Raw genomic sequence first — 16,580 nt, 5'->3', positions numbered from 1 at the left:
AGGGGCAATTGGTTGGGAATATACTAACCAGAAACGTAACGTTGCAGGTTTATATTTTGTTTTATTATAAGGATGAAGTGGACCAGAGAGAGGCTATTTTTATCAGTTGTACCAAAAAATGAGTAAACCTGCTACCTAAAACTTAAAAAAACTAAAAAGAGTACCTCAATACATAAAAGACAAAGAATAAACAACAGGCATGTTATCATCATAGTGACTTTCAACCAATCACATTGTCTATATATATAATAGGGATCCAGCTACCCCCAGCGGCCCGTGGTACTCTGCCAGGGGTTTCCTGAAAAGTTTTCAGTTTCATAATTAAATCATCATAGTATTTCAAAATATATTATTTATTTATTTATTTTTACAAGAAGGCATAATGATTCAACATATAATGATTTAAAGTTATAGATCTTTAGATCTTTTTTTTTTATTGTCCTTTACAACTTTTTTGATTAAAAAATTACACGAGGTAGTATATTTTTTATCTTGTAAGAGGTCCTTGGCTAAGAAAAAATGAGAACACTTTGAGTATTGCTTCTCGCCTCCTACAGATCATATTTCAGCAACTAGAATGTCAGATTTTTTTTTAATTAATTAATTTATTTTCTTTTTTTTTTTTCAGATTGATCATCCTGATCAAAGTGCTTTTACAAAGGTTCCGACTGTCCATGAATGCAGCATTGATCCTGCGGAGTTTCGGGGATGCGCATCTGAGGCACGTTCACGTCTCCAAACACATACACACACGCAGGCATACAGCAACACACCGGGAGCATCCCTGAACGGAGGGGAGCGCTCGTTTTGGTTTGACACCCTGGAAGCAGATGCACTATTTTGTATTGAGTCACGCTTATAAACACCCCGTCTCTGCACACCGCAGAATGATCCCGGGCCCCGCCGAGCCGTTCGGATTCTGAGGCCCGCACACGGATCCACCTTGCACCGGCAGAAGGACCCTCGCCGACCGCGTCGCCTCCAGCAGCTGCAGCCCGAGACAGAATGTCAAGTACCCCTGAAGAAAGTCACTCCGTCAGGGGCGGCGGCTCCGAGTGCGACTTGAAAATGGCCTCTTCCGGCAACACGTCCCCCGAGGGTGGACCTCCACCACCGCTGCACCAGAACCGTATACGGCAGGTGGGTGTCTGTCCGCAGCAGCAGCAGCAGCATCAGCAGCAGCAGTGACTGGCCCAGTCAGCCGTGTAACGAGCAGCCCGAACCGCTGCTGTTGCTGATGCTGTGCGCTTTTTGGGGGGAGAGCAGGCAAAGGCGTTGCCGTGCGTGATCTGGCAGATTTTCTCAGATTTCGCGTTAAAGTAGCTGCTAATAGGAACAAGCCTCTCTGCAGAGAAAATACCATCTGTTTTGATAAGGGACTTACTGTAGAGAGATGCTTATGGGAGGCGTGATAATACATAAACAGGCCAATTGTGCCAGTTATGGCCGTCAAAATAAACACCAGCAGACTTCCACTCAGTTACTATTACAGGCTGCGGTGTGCAGTGTTTACAACTTCACCTGTTCGCTGTTTACATGGACCATATTCATACTGGTCAGAGGCTGAGCATCCCTGATCATGACTTCTGAGAGGCTGTCTCATTTACCCTTATGCCAAAAACATGACATATTGCAAGTGTGTCTACTGGGCTCATGTGTTTTCCATTAATAAAATCGCAATACTCTTGTGTATCGCAATATTATAGGTTGTGATACTCTATCAATTCTCAAAAACACTTGATGCTGTTATAGTTTTCCTAATGTTAGATTTAAAAAAAACTCGCAGTAAGACACCCTGCTTACAATATCACTAAATGTTGCATTATTTTGAATTGTAATCCTTGTATTGTGATATGCAGAGTATTGACAGATTCTTACAAATACACAGATTTATCAGTTAATCTGCTGATACTTTTAAGTTCAAATCACTTTTAGTTGTATAGTGCCAAATCATAAAAAAAGTTATCTCAGGTTACTTCTCTAATAGAGCAGTTTTAGACTATACTCTTATAAACCCAGTTGTTCCCACCGAGAGCAAGCACTGAGGCGACTTTGGTGAGGAAAAACCTTTGTGTAACATGTAGAAACCTTGAGTGGATCGAGGCTCTTTATTAAGGGTTAGGGCCATCCACCAGAACAAGAGATTCAAAAGTAATAGTATTAGTCATTCAGGCTATAAATTACCAAGTTTTGAAAAATGCTCATGCTCAGACACAAAGACTCTTCACTGACTGTGGTAAATAAGAAAGAAAAGCAGCAAAGCTTTACAGTTAAGAAGATGGAACCAGCAAATGTTTGACATTTTTGGTTGAAAAATGAATCGATTATCAAAAATATCTGGCAGCTACTTTTCTTTTGATTATAATCGATAAATTTTTGCAGCTCTACTTGTGAAATTTAAATGGTGGACCGTGTGAAACATTGGTTCAAAGCCTTTCTGTGCGAGACCCACAAGGTCACATATTCACACACTGTATATTAAGTCTGCTTGCTCGTGGTTGTGTTTCAGCGTAATGCATTGCTGGGTAAACAGTGAGTATACTCGCTATATGCTCTGTCAGGCCACTCTTGGGCTGGGCTGGTTTGTCCTTGTGTGGACTGAAATTCTAATATTACTATGCGGCCTCTTCCTCCATCCTCTCCTCCCATCTCCATGTCTGCAAAGCAACGTCATATATTTATTGCTAAGACCTAGGTGTTGTTTTACTAAATAGATGCACACAAGCTTAACAGGAATAATTAAATCTATTCAGCCAATTAATTCATATCTTTGAGCCTGTTTTCATAAATGTATGGCATAAACTAGAAAATTAATGTTAAGTCTTACCGCCTAGATTTGATCATGTAATGTGAGTGTTTGTGTATTCAGTGAAAGTGAGTCAGGAGATGGTAGATGGCTGTTTCCTGTCTCAGTGCACTCTCTCAGGCTAATGTGATTTCAGTAATGGACTGTAGTGCTACATACACACACACATACGCACATAGACACACTTTAGTCTCTTCTTTTAGGGTGGGGCCATTGAGCTCACATACTTAGATACAATCAGGAGTTTTTTGTACCATCAGCACTGATAAAATCTGAACCGGTGTTTGTGAGGGAGGGGATGTAGACAGTTGTATCCTTTTGTTGACGTGTTCTTCATATACACAGAAAGAAGATTGGTAAATTAGCCAATTAACTTGAGCTTGACATTCTTATAATGAAAGAATAAAGGAGACCTTTACTTAATCTCCCCAAAACATTTATTTTATTTTTTTTAAGACTGAACACTTTTTGAAGGATTAAATTAATGTTTGCATTCATCTGTTACCTTAATCTTTTATCTTGCATCATTTACTGAGATCTGTATCCACGTGTATACTGATCATATGGTATCTTACCAGTTTATTACATCAGCTGAACTTGGATGAGCACGTCTCCTCAGTTGAGATCTTGTCCCAAGCAGCTTTTGAGATGGAAGCACAGCTGTTCTTTTACTTGAACTCATCCTATTTCCCTCTTAGATGAAAGCTCTTGTTGTTGTAATTTTACTTTTCGTATCCTCCATGGACACTCCTTTTGGCAGCTAAAATACGTTGTATGCTGGTAACTGCTAAGGTCATTTGACTTCAACCAGATCACAAAAAAAGTATTTTCTCTACACTCCCACACTCTCAAGAGAGGTTCATGTTTGTACTCGAATGTACAAATTTCACAGATGTACTAGAAAAGGCAAATGAGAGTAAATGTATCCCCCCTCCTTCCTTTATCCGCTGTGAAGGCACAAAGTAGGTTTGGATAGACAAAGGTACAAATTTGTTAAAGTATCATGCTATCTGAGACACCTGGGTGGTGCAGGGGAAGAATAATTTACCACTGCAGAGATCCATGTTTAGACCTTATCAGCTGTGCCTCCAACTTGGCCCCACTGATCGATCACAAGTGGCAGTGGTGATGAATGATCATGTCCTTGTCCGGCACCAGTAGCTCCCTCTGGTTGTTCTGTCTGTCTTTTTTTTCCTTTTGTCTATGCCCTGCCCTGGCCAAGAGTGGGATTTTGCATTAGTAGGGACAAAACTACAGGTAGAATTGGACATTGGAAGACGGTACACAGTGCTAGAATGCAAAAAACTGATAAAGGCAGTACTCAGAAATACCTTTTGATTATAGCATTGTTTAAAGGTCCAACAGACCCAGCAAGCTGAAGATCGGTCTGTTGGGTGGGGCTATGCTGGGAGTTATTTGAGGTCACTACGGAGTGTACCCATAAGAAGGACAATGATGTGAGTCATTTCTCCTTAATAGATGCAACAGAAGAATGAGAAAGCTGACAGTTCAGCACGATATCATGGCCGTTTGTGAAATAGTCACAAAATATCATCCAAAGATTTGTGGATGGGTGCGTCCAACACAAGACGTTCACACAGAAGACCAGGTTTCCATTCACATGTTGATTGTTTTAAGTAAGTTGTTAAATCACAATCTTTTCCTAAATCTAACCAAGTAGTTGTGTTGCCTAAACCTTTTGAACCCTATTTTGAAATTGTACCCAGATCTTCAGCTCTTGTATATGTACACCACTCTGATAGAAGAAATCTTGTGACTATTTTAAGAAATACCATGAGACTGTGTCTAATCAGGCATTTTAGTGAAAACACTTGTGTGGGTGGACCATGGGCTGTAGGATCTGTAGAGCTGAATTAAATGTTTAGTTTTGTTGTGGCTTTTTGGCCGCTTGGTGGCAGAGCAACTCCACAACAAAGTGACTGAACCAGGCCTGACATTATATTGGCGTGTAAAGTTGTTTTAGCAAACATGTTAGCAAACTTTGCCTATTTACAAATCCAGCAGACGTGAGGCAACACCAGCATTCATTTTTAGTCATGTTTCTGGCCACTGAACAAATGAAATCCTAAATATTTATTATCCTTTTAGCTCTAGTTTGGGTCTCCTGCAGCTGCAATGAACAATATCTGTGTCGTTGTTGTTGTTGTTGGATGTTTGACTTTGTTCCCCAGCCAGCTGCTACTTTGTGAATCTGCAGTTTGGTGCTGGGGGGGGGGGGGGGGGGGGGGGGCTGCTTACTGTAGTTTTATTACAGCTTTTTTTTTACTGAAAACATGCTATGCTGCTGCTGTCATTGGGGTTTATGAAAGGAGTGAGACTGAAGTAAAATTGTGTGCAGGAAACCACAGCAATGAGCTAAGAGGCTAAAAAGCTTTAAAGAACTAAAGAGTTGGGTGAGAATTCTCATTGGGTCCATTTCACATTACATGAAGTCATTTCATTCATTGTTAATATAAAAACATTCATTAACAAAGCTTTATTTTTTGAAGGTAATAGTAAGATGAAACTAGATGCTGTCTGCCTTTAAAGGCTGCATTACAGTAAAGTGATGTTTTTTTCTGAACTGAACAGACTGCTCAAGCACTTTTACCCACTCAGTCATTATATCCACATTACTGATGATCATTTATCAAAAAAACTATTGTGTTAATATTTGGTGAAAGCAGAAACAATCATCCATACAATATTGTCGCAATATTGATGGAGGTATTTAGTCAAAGCCCTAAGGCATTAAGTAAGTATTGTAAGATCGTCATATGTTTGCAGTATTTGAGGATTTATGGAAAGCCACCCCAGCCCTAATCCTTCCAGTGACAACTGTTCACAGCAGTGTCTCTAAAATACCAGAGTAACAGAACATTGTTTCTATGAAGACATATTGTCATTGAGTTTTTCAAATGCATTTTCAGTGCTTTGAAAACCACAAGTAAAATTCAATTCAACACCATTTTATAGTGTTGGCACAACATTGTATATCTCAGAATCCCTGCAGATGATGGCTAGATGCCACTAGAGGTCAAAACTGTGTCTTCTGTGATCTGGGTGAACTGACTCTTAAAGCTGGTGGAGATACTGTGATTAAGAAAAAAAGTGTGAGAGATGCAAAACATTGATAGGTAAGGGAAACTTCAAATGAAACATAGGCAATAAAATTTAGAGATAAAGCTCAAAACGATAACAGATCCACGTACTGTATGTGAGACAAAGATGACAAAAAGACACGCTGTGATGTGAGGCTCTTACTCGCAGGTCTAAAAATACTGCCTGTCTCTCATGTGATTGTCCAGGAGAAAAATAGCTGCTTCTTCCTAGCCAAGTGGCTGTGTGTCCATGTCTCTGTGCTCACTGAACCTTTGTCACTGGGCATTTACTCTCTGCTCTGGGCTGGTGTGGAGCGATTGCTTCCCGCAGTCTGCTTTCTCCTCTGTCGGAACAATACAGAGACTGCGTCATACTTTGTCAACCCTGTGCCAGTTCACTTCCCTGTGGATGAATAGTGGATGCTTAAGAGCTCAGTTTGCACAGATCAATTCAGGACTGGATTTTATGTCCACTGCAGTCTGATATTGATGATTGAAATCTTAGAACCTGAGGCCTCAGTTGAGACAAGTCGACTTCCTGCTGAATATAAGAGTAAAATGAAGAAGTTGTTCATCTCCAAACACAAATATCTGTATTTTAAACATTCTGGTCTTATATTTAGCATGTTTAGGACTGGATAACTTGACCTATTTCTTACTCAGCTTTGTGGGAAGATCCCCTTTCAAGTGAACTTACTGTATCGTCCCCTCTCTGCCTTCATTTTACAGCTCTTCCTGCACTACATTTCTTTTCAGCTTTCCATCCATCTCTCCTCCACATCCTCTGGCTGCCTTAAAATGGGGGTTTGACTCTTTACCCTAGTTTTCTCCTCTGCTCTTCTTGGCTGTCATTCATATTCATCTCTTATTTCCTCCCCCAAAATACCTCCCTCCCTCTCTTCACCCTATCTGCCCCACACTCCTCCCAGCACTAAGATCCTGATGTGCCAAGAGGTCAGATTTCACTGCAGCCTTTGGCCTTTTCCTCTCTGTCTTTTTCATCTCTCTCTGTCTCCTCTGCCTCTGTGTCTGCATCCCTATCTGTCTCTCTCTCTGTCTCCACTGGGAGTGGTATGATGGGATTCTGCAGGAAGGGAGTCCTAATGGAGCCATGGCCTTCATTACATTACCTCTGAAGACACACGCATACACACATACCCATAGCTGTCTTACAGTGCCTGATGTCCAATAGAAATGTTCGGCCAATAGACCTTTTTTTTACAGCAGCCATATTGATATGAAATAATAGGGTAAATACAGATGTTACTAAAGATGCTAATTATGGTCCCATTCTATTTAGTGTAGAGCCTTTCCAGTGAGCCAGCACGCACAGAATGTAACAGAGCCTTAATTAGTATCATTGTGTTTACCCTTGTATGTCATGTCAAAATGACTGCTGTGAAAAAAAGTCTACTGGGGTCAGTGTGGGTGCAGTTATACAGGGTGCATGTACATACACAGACCCAAACACACTCAGCATTACACAGCTGTATTTACCAGAGCTGTTAGCGCACTTGTCTGGTTATAAGTGCTTACACAGAGACCTGGGAATGACCACAAGTCAACCGCTCCGGTACCTCTACTGAGGGTTACCAAAAGCCATTAAGAATTAATAATTGTTGCCCATGAAATACCTGCATTATTGTGTTCTGTAGCATGATTCAGCAAGATAGGTCTGCCTGTTTCTCAAGTGTGAGGACTTGCTGGTATTTTGGGGTTTTGGTCAGACAAAACAGGCTGTTGGAGTACAGGAATTGGGATTCAAAAAATACTAATTGGAATTTTCACCACTTCCTGACACTTAATAAAATGATTGGCAGATTAGTCAATAATCGTAGTTGTAGCAGTAGTGGATGGCAGATGTTTTGTTAAACCAACACTCCAAAATCCAAAGATATACAATTTATAAGCATGCAGATCCTCACAAACTGGAACGACAAAATGTTTTGTATAACTTAAATGGTAGTTGATTATTAAATAAGTTGCTTTTTGCCAAATCAAATAATTGACCAGTCATTGTTGCACTGCTGTAAGAATTATTTTCTTTATTAATATGCAGATTTTTTTCTCATTGGTTTTGTCTATAAAATATTTGAAAATTGTTAACAGTGTCTTGTTTTGTTTGATCAAGAGTCCAAAACCCAAAGATATTAAATTTGCAATGATATAAAACCAAGAATGGCGACAAATCCTCATCTTTAAGGACCTGGAAACATTAAATTCTTGGCATTTCTGCTTGAAAACTGAATAAGATTATTATTTGTATTATCGAAATAGTTGCAGATTAATCATCTGTCGACAGACTAATCCCTTAATTGGCTAATGGTTTGAGCTCTAATCTTCTTTCTGCTGTTCTGAACCGTGTCTACTGCAGCATATAAAATTAACCCGAAGATCTGACGCAAACATTCACATCCCGCTTGTGTAAATTCACCTCAGATTGTGGCCATATTTGGCATCGTACGCAGGCCTCCAAATACCAAGGAGCCACTTTGTCCACCAGCTCTGATGCAACATACATGTAACAGTCATATGATGGTTATATGGGTTTCGTATAAGTTTCCAAGCTATGTAATGGTGATACAGGGTGGCATTCCTGTACCGGCTCCAACATCCATATGGACCGTCAGCATGTCTATATTTGGGTACAAGCAGCGTCCTGATACTCCTTGACTGTCCTTCTTGGTTGTCATGGCATCTCATAACTACTTGGGGTGGCCTAGTTATATCTGACACCATCTCCCATTGACCTGTTTTACCCTGATGGATGTTTGAAGGGCACAGATAGCATCACTTGATGAGTCATAGTTCGTCATCGTTGTGCTTTTCTCGTTAAGGCGATTCATCGAAAGAGTCAGGGCATGACAAAGTCAAAAAGTGAGTGCATAATCCGTAGAGATGACTGCATTAACTGGCCACAGACACAGGATATAAAGATTAGAATTTAAATGCATCATCAAGCAAGGAAAGATATAGAAGCATTATGTCTTAAGATACACAATTTGCCAGTCATGCTCCATAGAAGGCAGGTGTTTTTGGACTGGGGGCAGTGGGAGGCATTTAGATGTCAATTATTCATTATGGCCTTATGACTCTGTTTCCCGTCAGAAAGAAGGAGAAAGGAGGGCGTGGCTGGTGATCAATGGACTTCTCAGAAGCTCAAACACCTTCATGTAAATGTTCTCTCTCTTTCGTCCTCTCCCCCTCCTCTCCCTCCACTGCCTCTCTCATCATGTTTGAGTTGAGTAAGTGAAGGTTTTCTCACAGGAAAACACATCAAAGCTCTTCGCTGTGTTGTTGAGAATAGCAGGGCTCATAGCACTGCATGCACGCAGAGACAAACGGGCACAAACACACACCTATATGCGGGCAAAAAACAGCAGACTGCTTTTTTGTCATGCTGAGGAAGATGCTGTGACACAACTTCAAACTCCTGCAGTTTTGAGAGTGAAAAAAAGAAGAGTGCAGTTTTCCTCGTGAAACCCAAACTGGTTTTATCCCAGAATAGACTTCTAATTAAATGTTTATATTTCAACTCTCATTTGTTTTATTTAGTCTGAATCATTTACCCTCTCACACACACAGTTTTATATTTTGTCTATCTGTCTAACTAATTGTGTGCCTGGTTATTTCTCTGTGTCTGACAGCATCACTCAGCATTCCTTGTATGACTGTGTGTGCTGCAGCAAATTTTAGGTCACACGCTTCATTATTCATTATACATTCAACTTGGAGGTGAAATCAGTTTCTGCCTCAATACCCTTTGTCATCTGACGTTGGCTGAGATCAGCCATCAGATGGAAATACATTCTGCCAACATTTTAGCAATGCTAACACATGGTCTGTAGGTCAGAGTGGTAAAACAGAAATTGTGTTTCTCTGTGTGCTGCAGATGCATACAACATTTGAGCCCTGTGGCTTTCTGTGTGTGGTCTGGAGATGAAGAAGTTTTCAAGATGAATTAGCCGTTCGAACAATTTGCTCATGTACACAGTATCTGATCTTTTAGTCAATTCAGTTTTGTCTCGTTTAAGGGGGCTTTGGGGTCTTTTGGGAAAAAAATCTTGAAATCCAAAACAGATGTTCCAGAAATTTAAAAGGAGAGCATGCTGCGTGGTTGTTTCCTTAATCTCTGATGACTTATTATAGTCATTTTATGATTATTATTATTATGTACAGTAAATTTATTACAGTTTCCTCCTTTAATGTCTCAATGAGTAGCTGAATGCTTTATGTTGCACTGTTCTGAACTCATAGCCTGCATTCACATCTAGATCCTATGACCTGCAAAAACCTCTCCTGTGATCCAGAACATTACAGGCTTCTAAACACACGTTCTACAATCTCAAGTCCGTAACACCCTGATACCAGGATATTGACATTATTCCGCATCAATAGCATCTGAGGTGGGACGGCAAGTTCGCTGAAATATGGTTTATTTTCCAGTGGCCTCTCTCTCATCTCATTAACAGGAATGGCAAACTGACGTCATGTGTTCTCAGGGGACTTGGGCAGCTCTTCAAAGAGGCAAAAAGGGAACGCAATAAATTAGAATGACAGCCATTTGCAAAGGTAGTGGGTATCATACCAACCCTCCTGTATCTCCTGTATCAGAGAGAATTATTTACGGATGAAATCAGCTGCTTACTCTGCATTTCTTGCCACCTAGATACTTATAGAGAACTCAGTTTATTTTGAAAAGAGGATGTTGATGGCTGTGGCCTGATGTAGCAAAAAGCTGCAAGCAATCACTTAATGTAGTGCTGCTCTCTGCCTGTAGGGCTGCTGTTTGTCTGTCTGTGGAAGTGGCAAGGCGTGTTAATATGGTAGCAGCACCGAAGGACGAACTGAATGAGTCATGTTACTGGTAAATCAGCTAAGTCACAAATCAGATGTATCCGTTTGTGTGTGTGCGCACATGTCGGTGTGTGGACGTGACACTGCTTCAGTTACAACAGGGTGTGGTCTTCTTCATTTTCTCCCTCCAGTCGTCTTTCTCTCTGGACGTATCATGTGACTGAATCAAGGTTATATGTCCCGTCTACAGTGCATTTCTCTATTCCCTCAGCCCTCCCGTCTCATTCATGTCTCGGTGTCATTACTCACTGTGTTTGGGTGTGGTCTGGTCTGGACTTTTAACCGCCTGCTCTGTCCACTTGCTATTAAATTTGACTCCGGGTGATTTGGTTTTGTGAGAAACAGACAGTGCGAGAGAGAAAGTGTGTGTGTGTGTGTGTGTATGTTTGCGTTTGTGCATGTGTGTGTGTGTTTTGTTGTGGACTTTATGGCTCTGACCTTTCATAAGCAGTAAAAGAGGCTGCAAGATGACTTGACATTTAAATCATATCTGTGAGCCAATCCATTACTGTCCCTGCTCTGTGTTTTGCTCACCCTGTTACGTGTTTACACAGGATAGAAATAATTTATACCGTAGACTGGCAATTTATCCATTACTAATATTTACACAAGCCTAACCTAAAGCACTAACAATGATTTAAATGCAAAAAACTCTTGTTTTTGTAGAGCTTATTTATTGATTTTAGAAGCCTACAGGTTTGTCACAGACCTCAGCTCAACGGAAACCTTGCAAAGTTGCCACAGTCTTTCTGCTCAAACTGTCTTGCCTCTTTAACTGCCATTTAAGCACAAATCTCTTTCAACAGAAAACTATCTATGTTTATTTGAACATGCAATTTTTGGAATCAGGTAGGTAGTAAAACTGCGGCGTGGATTTTCTCATGTTACAGTCATGTGGTGCAAGGTTCAGCCGCAGTTTCAAATCAATATCCTGAAAGGGAAATGGTGAGCATTGTGTGTGTGTATGTGTGCATATTCTGAGCTTCAGTGTGGGCACTGCAGACCTCCTGCTGCTGTCTTGAGCGTAGATAGTATAAAAATATTCCCTCAGGTTTCTGGATGTGTTGTCTTTATTATGAAGCCGTGGTCTGAAATGAAGGTACGTGAAGCTCGGGTTGTCAGGTCTTATTTACCACGGCTGACTGTGATAGGCTGAGAGCATACCGACACATATTGAGCCTCTGTTTTTGGAAATCCGCTTATTCACTTTCTTGCTGAGAGTTAGATTGGGAGATCTATACCACCACCACTGTCATCTCTGTGCATTACACATGGAGCTGGAGCTGAGAGTTAATTAGCTTAGTATATAGATTGTGAGAAGCCATAGACAGTAGAATAATGGTGCAATCCACTGTAAGTTGGAAGTTGATAGTCCCAAGTTGTTTTTCCCAAATTCAAATCTAAATGCGTCCCAATGCATTTGCTCAGGAAACATGGATACCCACAACAAACTAATATTTAAATAACAAAGTTTCTGAATTTCAGAGGCATCAGCAGCAGTTGATTAGCACACTTAAAAAGAGACAGGAGGAGCAGACAAGTACCACATGCAAAAAGAGAGAAAAAGTTTCCCCAAGTTCTGAGTACAATGGATTGCTGCATAAATGGACGGAGCTTCTGGGTCTGAAAGTTGAAGCCCATGCGGAAGTACCTTAAACCTGCAATCTTTCTAATAGCCAGCAGGGGGCGACCCCACAGGTGGCAAAAAGAATTCCAGGTATATGTACCCTTGTGGCAAAATGAGCCTATTTCTCACTTAATTTCTGACACCAGTAAACAGTTTCCTAATGAGCTTATGGGCTCAATCGCTAGCTTTAACTCTTCTTCAATACAGCTTGATGTTCATTTAGTAAATTATTGTCCCATTTAGAGTAAAATACATGATAAAACAGGGTATTATTTAAGACAAGGCTACCGTGTGATTGATAAGTCATTCTCAGTGAGTGTCCTGTGCAACACACAGGGCTCAGGAATCTCAGATCACCTAGCACCAAACTCAAGGCTTCAAAACAGAAGCCAATTGGTGGCTCTGTCCACTAATTATTCTACTGTCCACGGGAACAGCAGGGACACAGTCTCTCCAAAACTCCAGAATACACTTACTGGCATCTCTGCTCACAAAATTATTGTGTTATTTCATTTGTTTAATATGTGCACAGACTGAGATGTAAAAATCTGTATTAAAGCATGGGAAGCAATTTGGTCTCTGGTTTTGTTGTTCTAGTCGACTATTTAATGAATTTGTTGTTGATGAAGTTCAAGGGATTTAGGCTTTCTGCTGCATATGAAGGTTACCAGGTTAACATAAGCCTAATGCATCACTTAAACCAAACAGATGTAAGCACTAATGAAAACTAACATTTCTCAGTGAGGAGCAGTTGGGTGGGGGATGAAAATTGTAGTCATGAAAAATGTATGGGCTTCTTGAAGTCTAAATGAGTCATCTTAAACAGAAAGATCCTCCCTCCATTAAATCTCAGATGCATTATAAGCTGCCAGACACTCATCACTGGCAGAACTTCACTAGTCAGCACTGTAGCTCCATTATCAGCCGACAAATCATCATCATGAACAACAACAACAGCAGCAGCATCCAAAACAACCAGTGAACACAACAAATGGGATATTGTTGCTCCCAGGAGTAGAGAAATGAGTTAGATGGGGAAACAAACCAATAGTGTATATTTGTACATTTTTAAACATTTACTACAAATTTTGTGCTTTACAAATGTCCCAAAGCAAATCAATTAACGCATTTCTCCTACTTCCCAGGTAGCCACCAGTTCATCTCAGTTCATGTCAGGGTGATATGAAAATAAACCTGCAGAGACAAGCAAGGGGCGCATAGGCAGTGCATCACAGTTAACATGTATTTATTTATTGTCAAAGTTACATTTCTTTTGCTTGGAAATGGGGTTGAGAGCAAGCAATGAATAACAATTCAAAATCAATAACAATTGCATTGTTTCTGAAAATCAAACACAGAATACAAAGAATAAACATGAACATTGTGAAACAAATCTTAATTTGGAAATTTCTCACATAGAAAGCCTGCAAACATGTCTTTGCACATCCATACATGTAAATGTGTGTGTGCGTGTGTGTGTGATGAAGTACATACACAACAAACCTGCATACACATCCACTCACGAGCACATGAACAATCACGTGCAGTGACGTGTGCTGGTCTCTGCGTCTCCCATATCTGTCTATCATAGAGTCCTAATGGGCATATAAAAGCCTTTGGATCTATAAAATGAAAAAAAACACCATTAACCCCCCCTCTCCATGTAAACCAACAGAAACAAGACCTCACATCAGCTCCATTTAGAGCCCCCCCCCCCCTTCAATGTAATCTGACTCCTAAATGGACACAAACACACACTTCTTTATTTTATTAATGTATTCTAATCCTCGTTAACTTGGAAGGGTGATGGAAGGGATCAATAGAGGTCATTGATCAGACTTTGCTGACGCATAGGGACTGAAAAGTTAGTAGAATAGTATTAATGAAGACATACTTTGAGAGCACACACACACACACACACACACACACACACACACAACTGTAACAATATTACAGTAAGAACACTGTTTCAGGCTCAACTAACATGCAGATCAATAAGCCTATAGATTACGTCTGTTAAATCTGAAACTCAAGAACTCAGGCAGTACAGTAGTTGTTTAGAATTGCTTGCACCATACAATACACTGTGTTATGGGGAGGGTTTTCTTTGTGTTTTGTTGATTTTCAGGACTTTAATGGTTATGGATTATTGTTGTTGTTGTTGTTGTTGTTGTTGTTGTTGTTGTTGTTAGTAGTAGTAGTATTAGCCATCCACCAGGAAAATGGTGGTAAAATATGCAAGTGGCTGGTCGATTTGCTTCACTTGCTTGGCAAAAAAACAAACAAACAAACAAACAAAAAAAACAATGGTCATCTATTGACTTACTGGTAAATTTGAAAATCCACTAGCCAATTGGCCGATGGTCAAAAAAAAGTTAATTTTGGACCTTGATTGTGCATTAATAAAACATTTGCATTATGCAAGTAGTTAGTGAAACACAAAAAACATGTTAAAACAAGTAATGCCAAGTACAAAGTAACAAAGACACGCCAGAGATGAATGGAAATAGCAAAAACTAGGAAACACTTTGGCTTACTTTTTGAAGTGCATGAAGTGGAGTTCGCCCTAATCCCTCTATGATATGATAATTTGCATGTTACACAGGGCACTTTAAAAAATCTTGATTCATCAAATCAAAACCATTGATTAACCTGGAAAGAATTATTTATTTTGTTTTGGATGCTCATATCATAGAATAATGATGGGAAAAGATGCAAAAAGAATTACAGTCATCATCACTGTATAAATGTTATGTTATTTCTTCTATTATTTGTGTTAAATCAAAGATCCATAAGTGTTATCTTTAGAAAAAAAATGCCTTATTCTCTGTTTCACCAGCAGAGGATGCTAGAGGAGCAGAACGTATCCACTGACACGTTCCAGCAGTAGGATTATCATAGAACTGAATGAAGCAGTCAGGTTGTACAGTATGCACCACTGTAGAATATTTTAGACTGCATTACAGTGTGAAGTGATTCAGCAGATCTGTCCCATTCATGGTTACGAGTAGAAAGAGATGTTACTGATGTTTTTGTTATTGTTGTTGACCGGTCCTGTGAAAACATATCAGGCAGAATGTGTGAACAGAAATAGAGGCGTGAGATCGTGTCCCTGTCTCTGGTGCTGAAATTTCAAACTCCTAACATTAGCTGCATTGACGGAGAGAGACCTTGACACTCATCTGCTGGTGCTGGACACACACGCACATAAATGCATACACATACACACACACGCTGTCAAATCATATTCCTTCAGCCACCAGTACTGCCGGTGCAGTGCAGTTGAGATTCAGACCAGCCCACTTTCCCCCCCCATGCAGGGGGAAGCCTGTAACTTGCAGGTGACTGGGAGCCACTGTTCCGAGCTCACTGCTCACTGGTCCCCCTCTGGACCGGGTGGTGTGTCCCGTCTTCTCTGCTTGCTCACAGAGGGACAGCCTGTACCCAACTTCCCCCTGTTTCTCTTCCTCCTCACACTTATTTCTCTTCCTTTCAGCTGGACCTCTTTTCACTCTCTTCATGATTTTAATTTATTCAGTCAACTTGTTTACATTTTTGTCATATAATTGGCTCACTTCCCCCACTTTTCTCTGTACTATCTTCTTTCTGTATAGATTTGAACACAACCCTGTCAAATGTCTTCATGCCCACTCCAATTTAAGATCTTTTCTTTATCAACAGATAGAGGGGTGAAAGGTCAAGTCAGTTAGATTTATGGGGATTTATTGGCAGAATATGACAGACATACAATATAGTATTCATAAGTATGTTTTCATTAGTGTAAAATCACCTGAAAATGAGAATTGTTGTCAGCCACTGTAGGTTCTCCTACAGACTCGGAAGGGGAGAGTGAGACAAAGTGTTTGCAATCTGCAAGCTTACTGCTAGATTCTACTAAATCCTACACACAGATCCTTTAACTATGGCACACATAAGACTATCACTGACTTTGTGGTCATGTAAGTGCACAAATCCTCTTAACATCTCCAAAGAGTTTGGCTTTTAACTTTATTTGGAAAATGAACAGATGATGGAAAGTGATGTGGGAAAAAAAAAGGAAATATGTTGGATTCATCTTTAGCCAAAATAGCACATGTGAAAACCCAAATAATTGTCTGCACTGGTGCTAGAATTTCAACTAGTCAGCTGGTTGACTGAACCTTTGCAAATATACAGAAGTTGGATTTCA

The 16,580-nt window shown here is 40.3% G+C and overlaps 1 protein-coding gene across 5 annotated transcripts in view; it reads left to right on the top strand.

Annotated features, from left to right (window-relative positions):
- The first annotated feature begins 757 nt into the window (after positions 1-757).
- Positions 758-16,580, top strand: part of ank2a (ankyrin 2a, neuronal) — a 106,606-nt gene continuing 90,783 nt past the window's right edge. For 4 of the 5 annotated variants that reach the window (XM_084715441.1, XM_084715438.1, XM_084715439.1 and 1 more), the window contains exon 1: positions 771-1,140. In XM_084715441.1, the coding sequence (XP_084571567.1) occupies positions 1,006-1,140 (135 nt within the window). In that variant the 5' untranslated portion in view covers positions 771-1,005. Of the gene's footprint in view, positions 1,141-16,580 lie in introns of all 5 variants that reach the window. The other variant, XM_084715443.1, reaches the window with a different exon arrangement.

Source organism: Lutjanus erythropterus, chromosome 3 (assembly GCF_056507025.1).
Source record: "Lutjanus erythropterus isolate fLutEry1 chromosome 3, fLutEry1.hap2, whole genome shotgun sequence".
Lineage (NCBI taxonomy): Eukaryota > Metazoa > Chordata > Actinopteri > Lutjaniformes > Lutjanidae > Lutjanus > Lutjanus erythropterus.
Note: the sequence above shows the minus strand (reverse complement) of the source record. Positions and strands in the feature narration are given on the sequence as shown.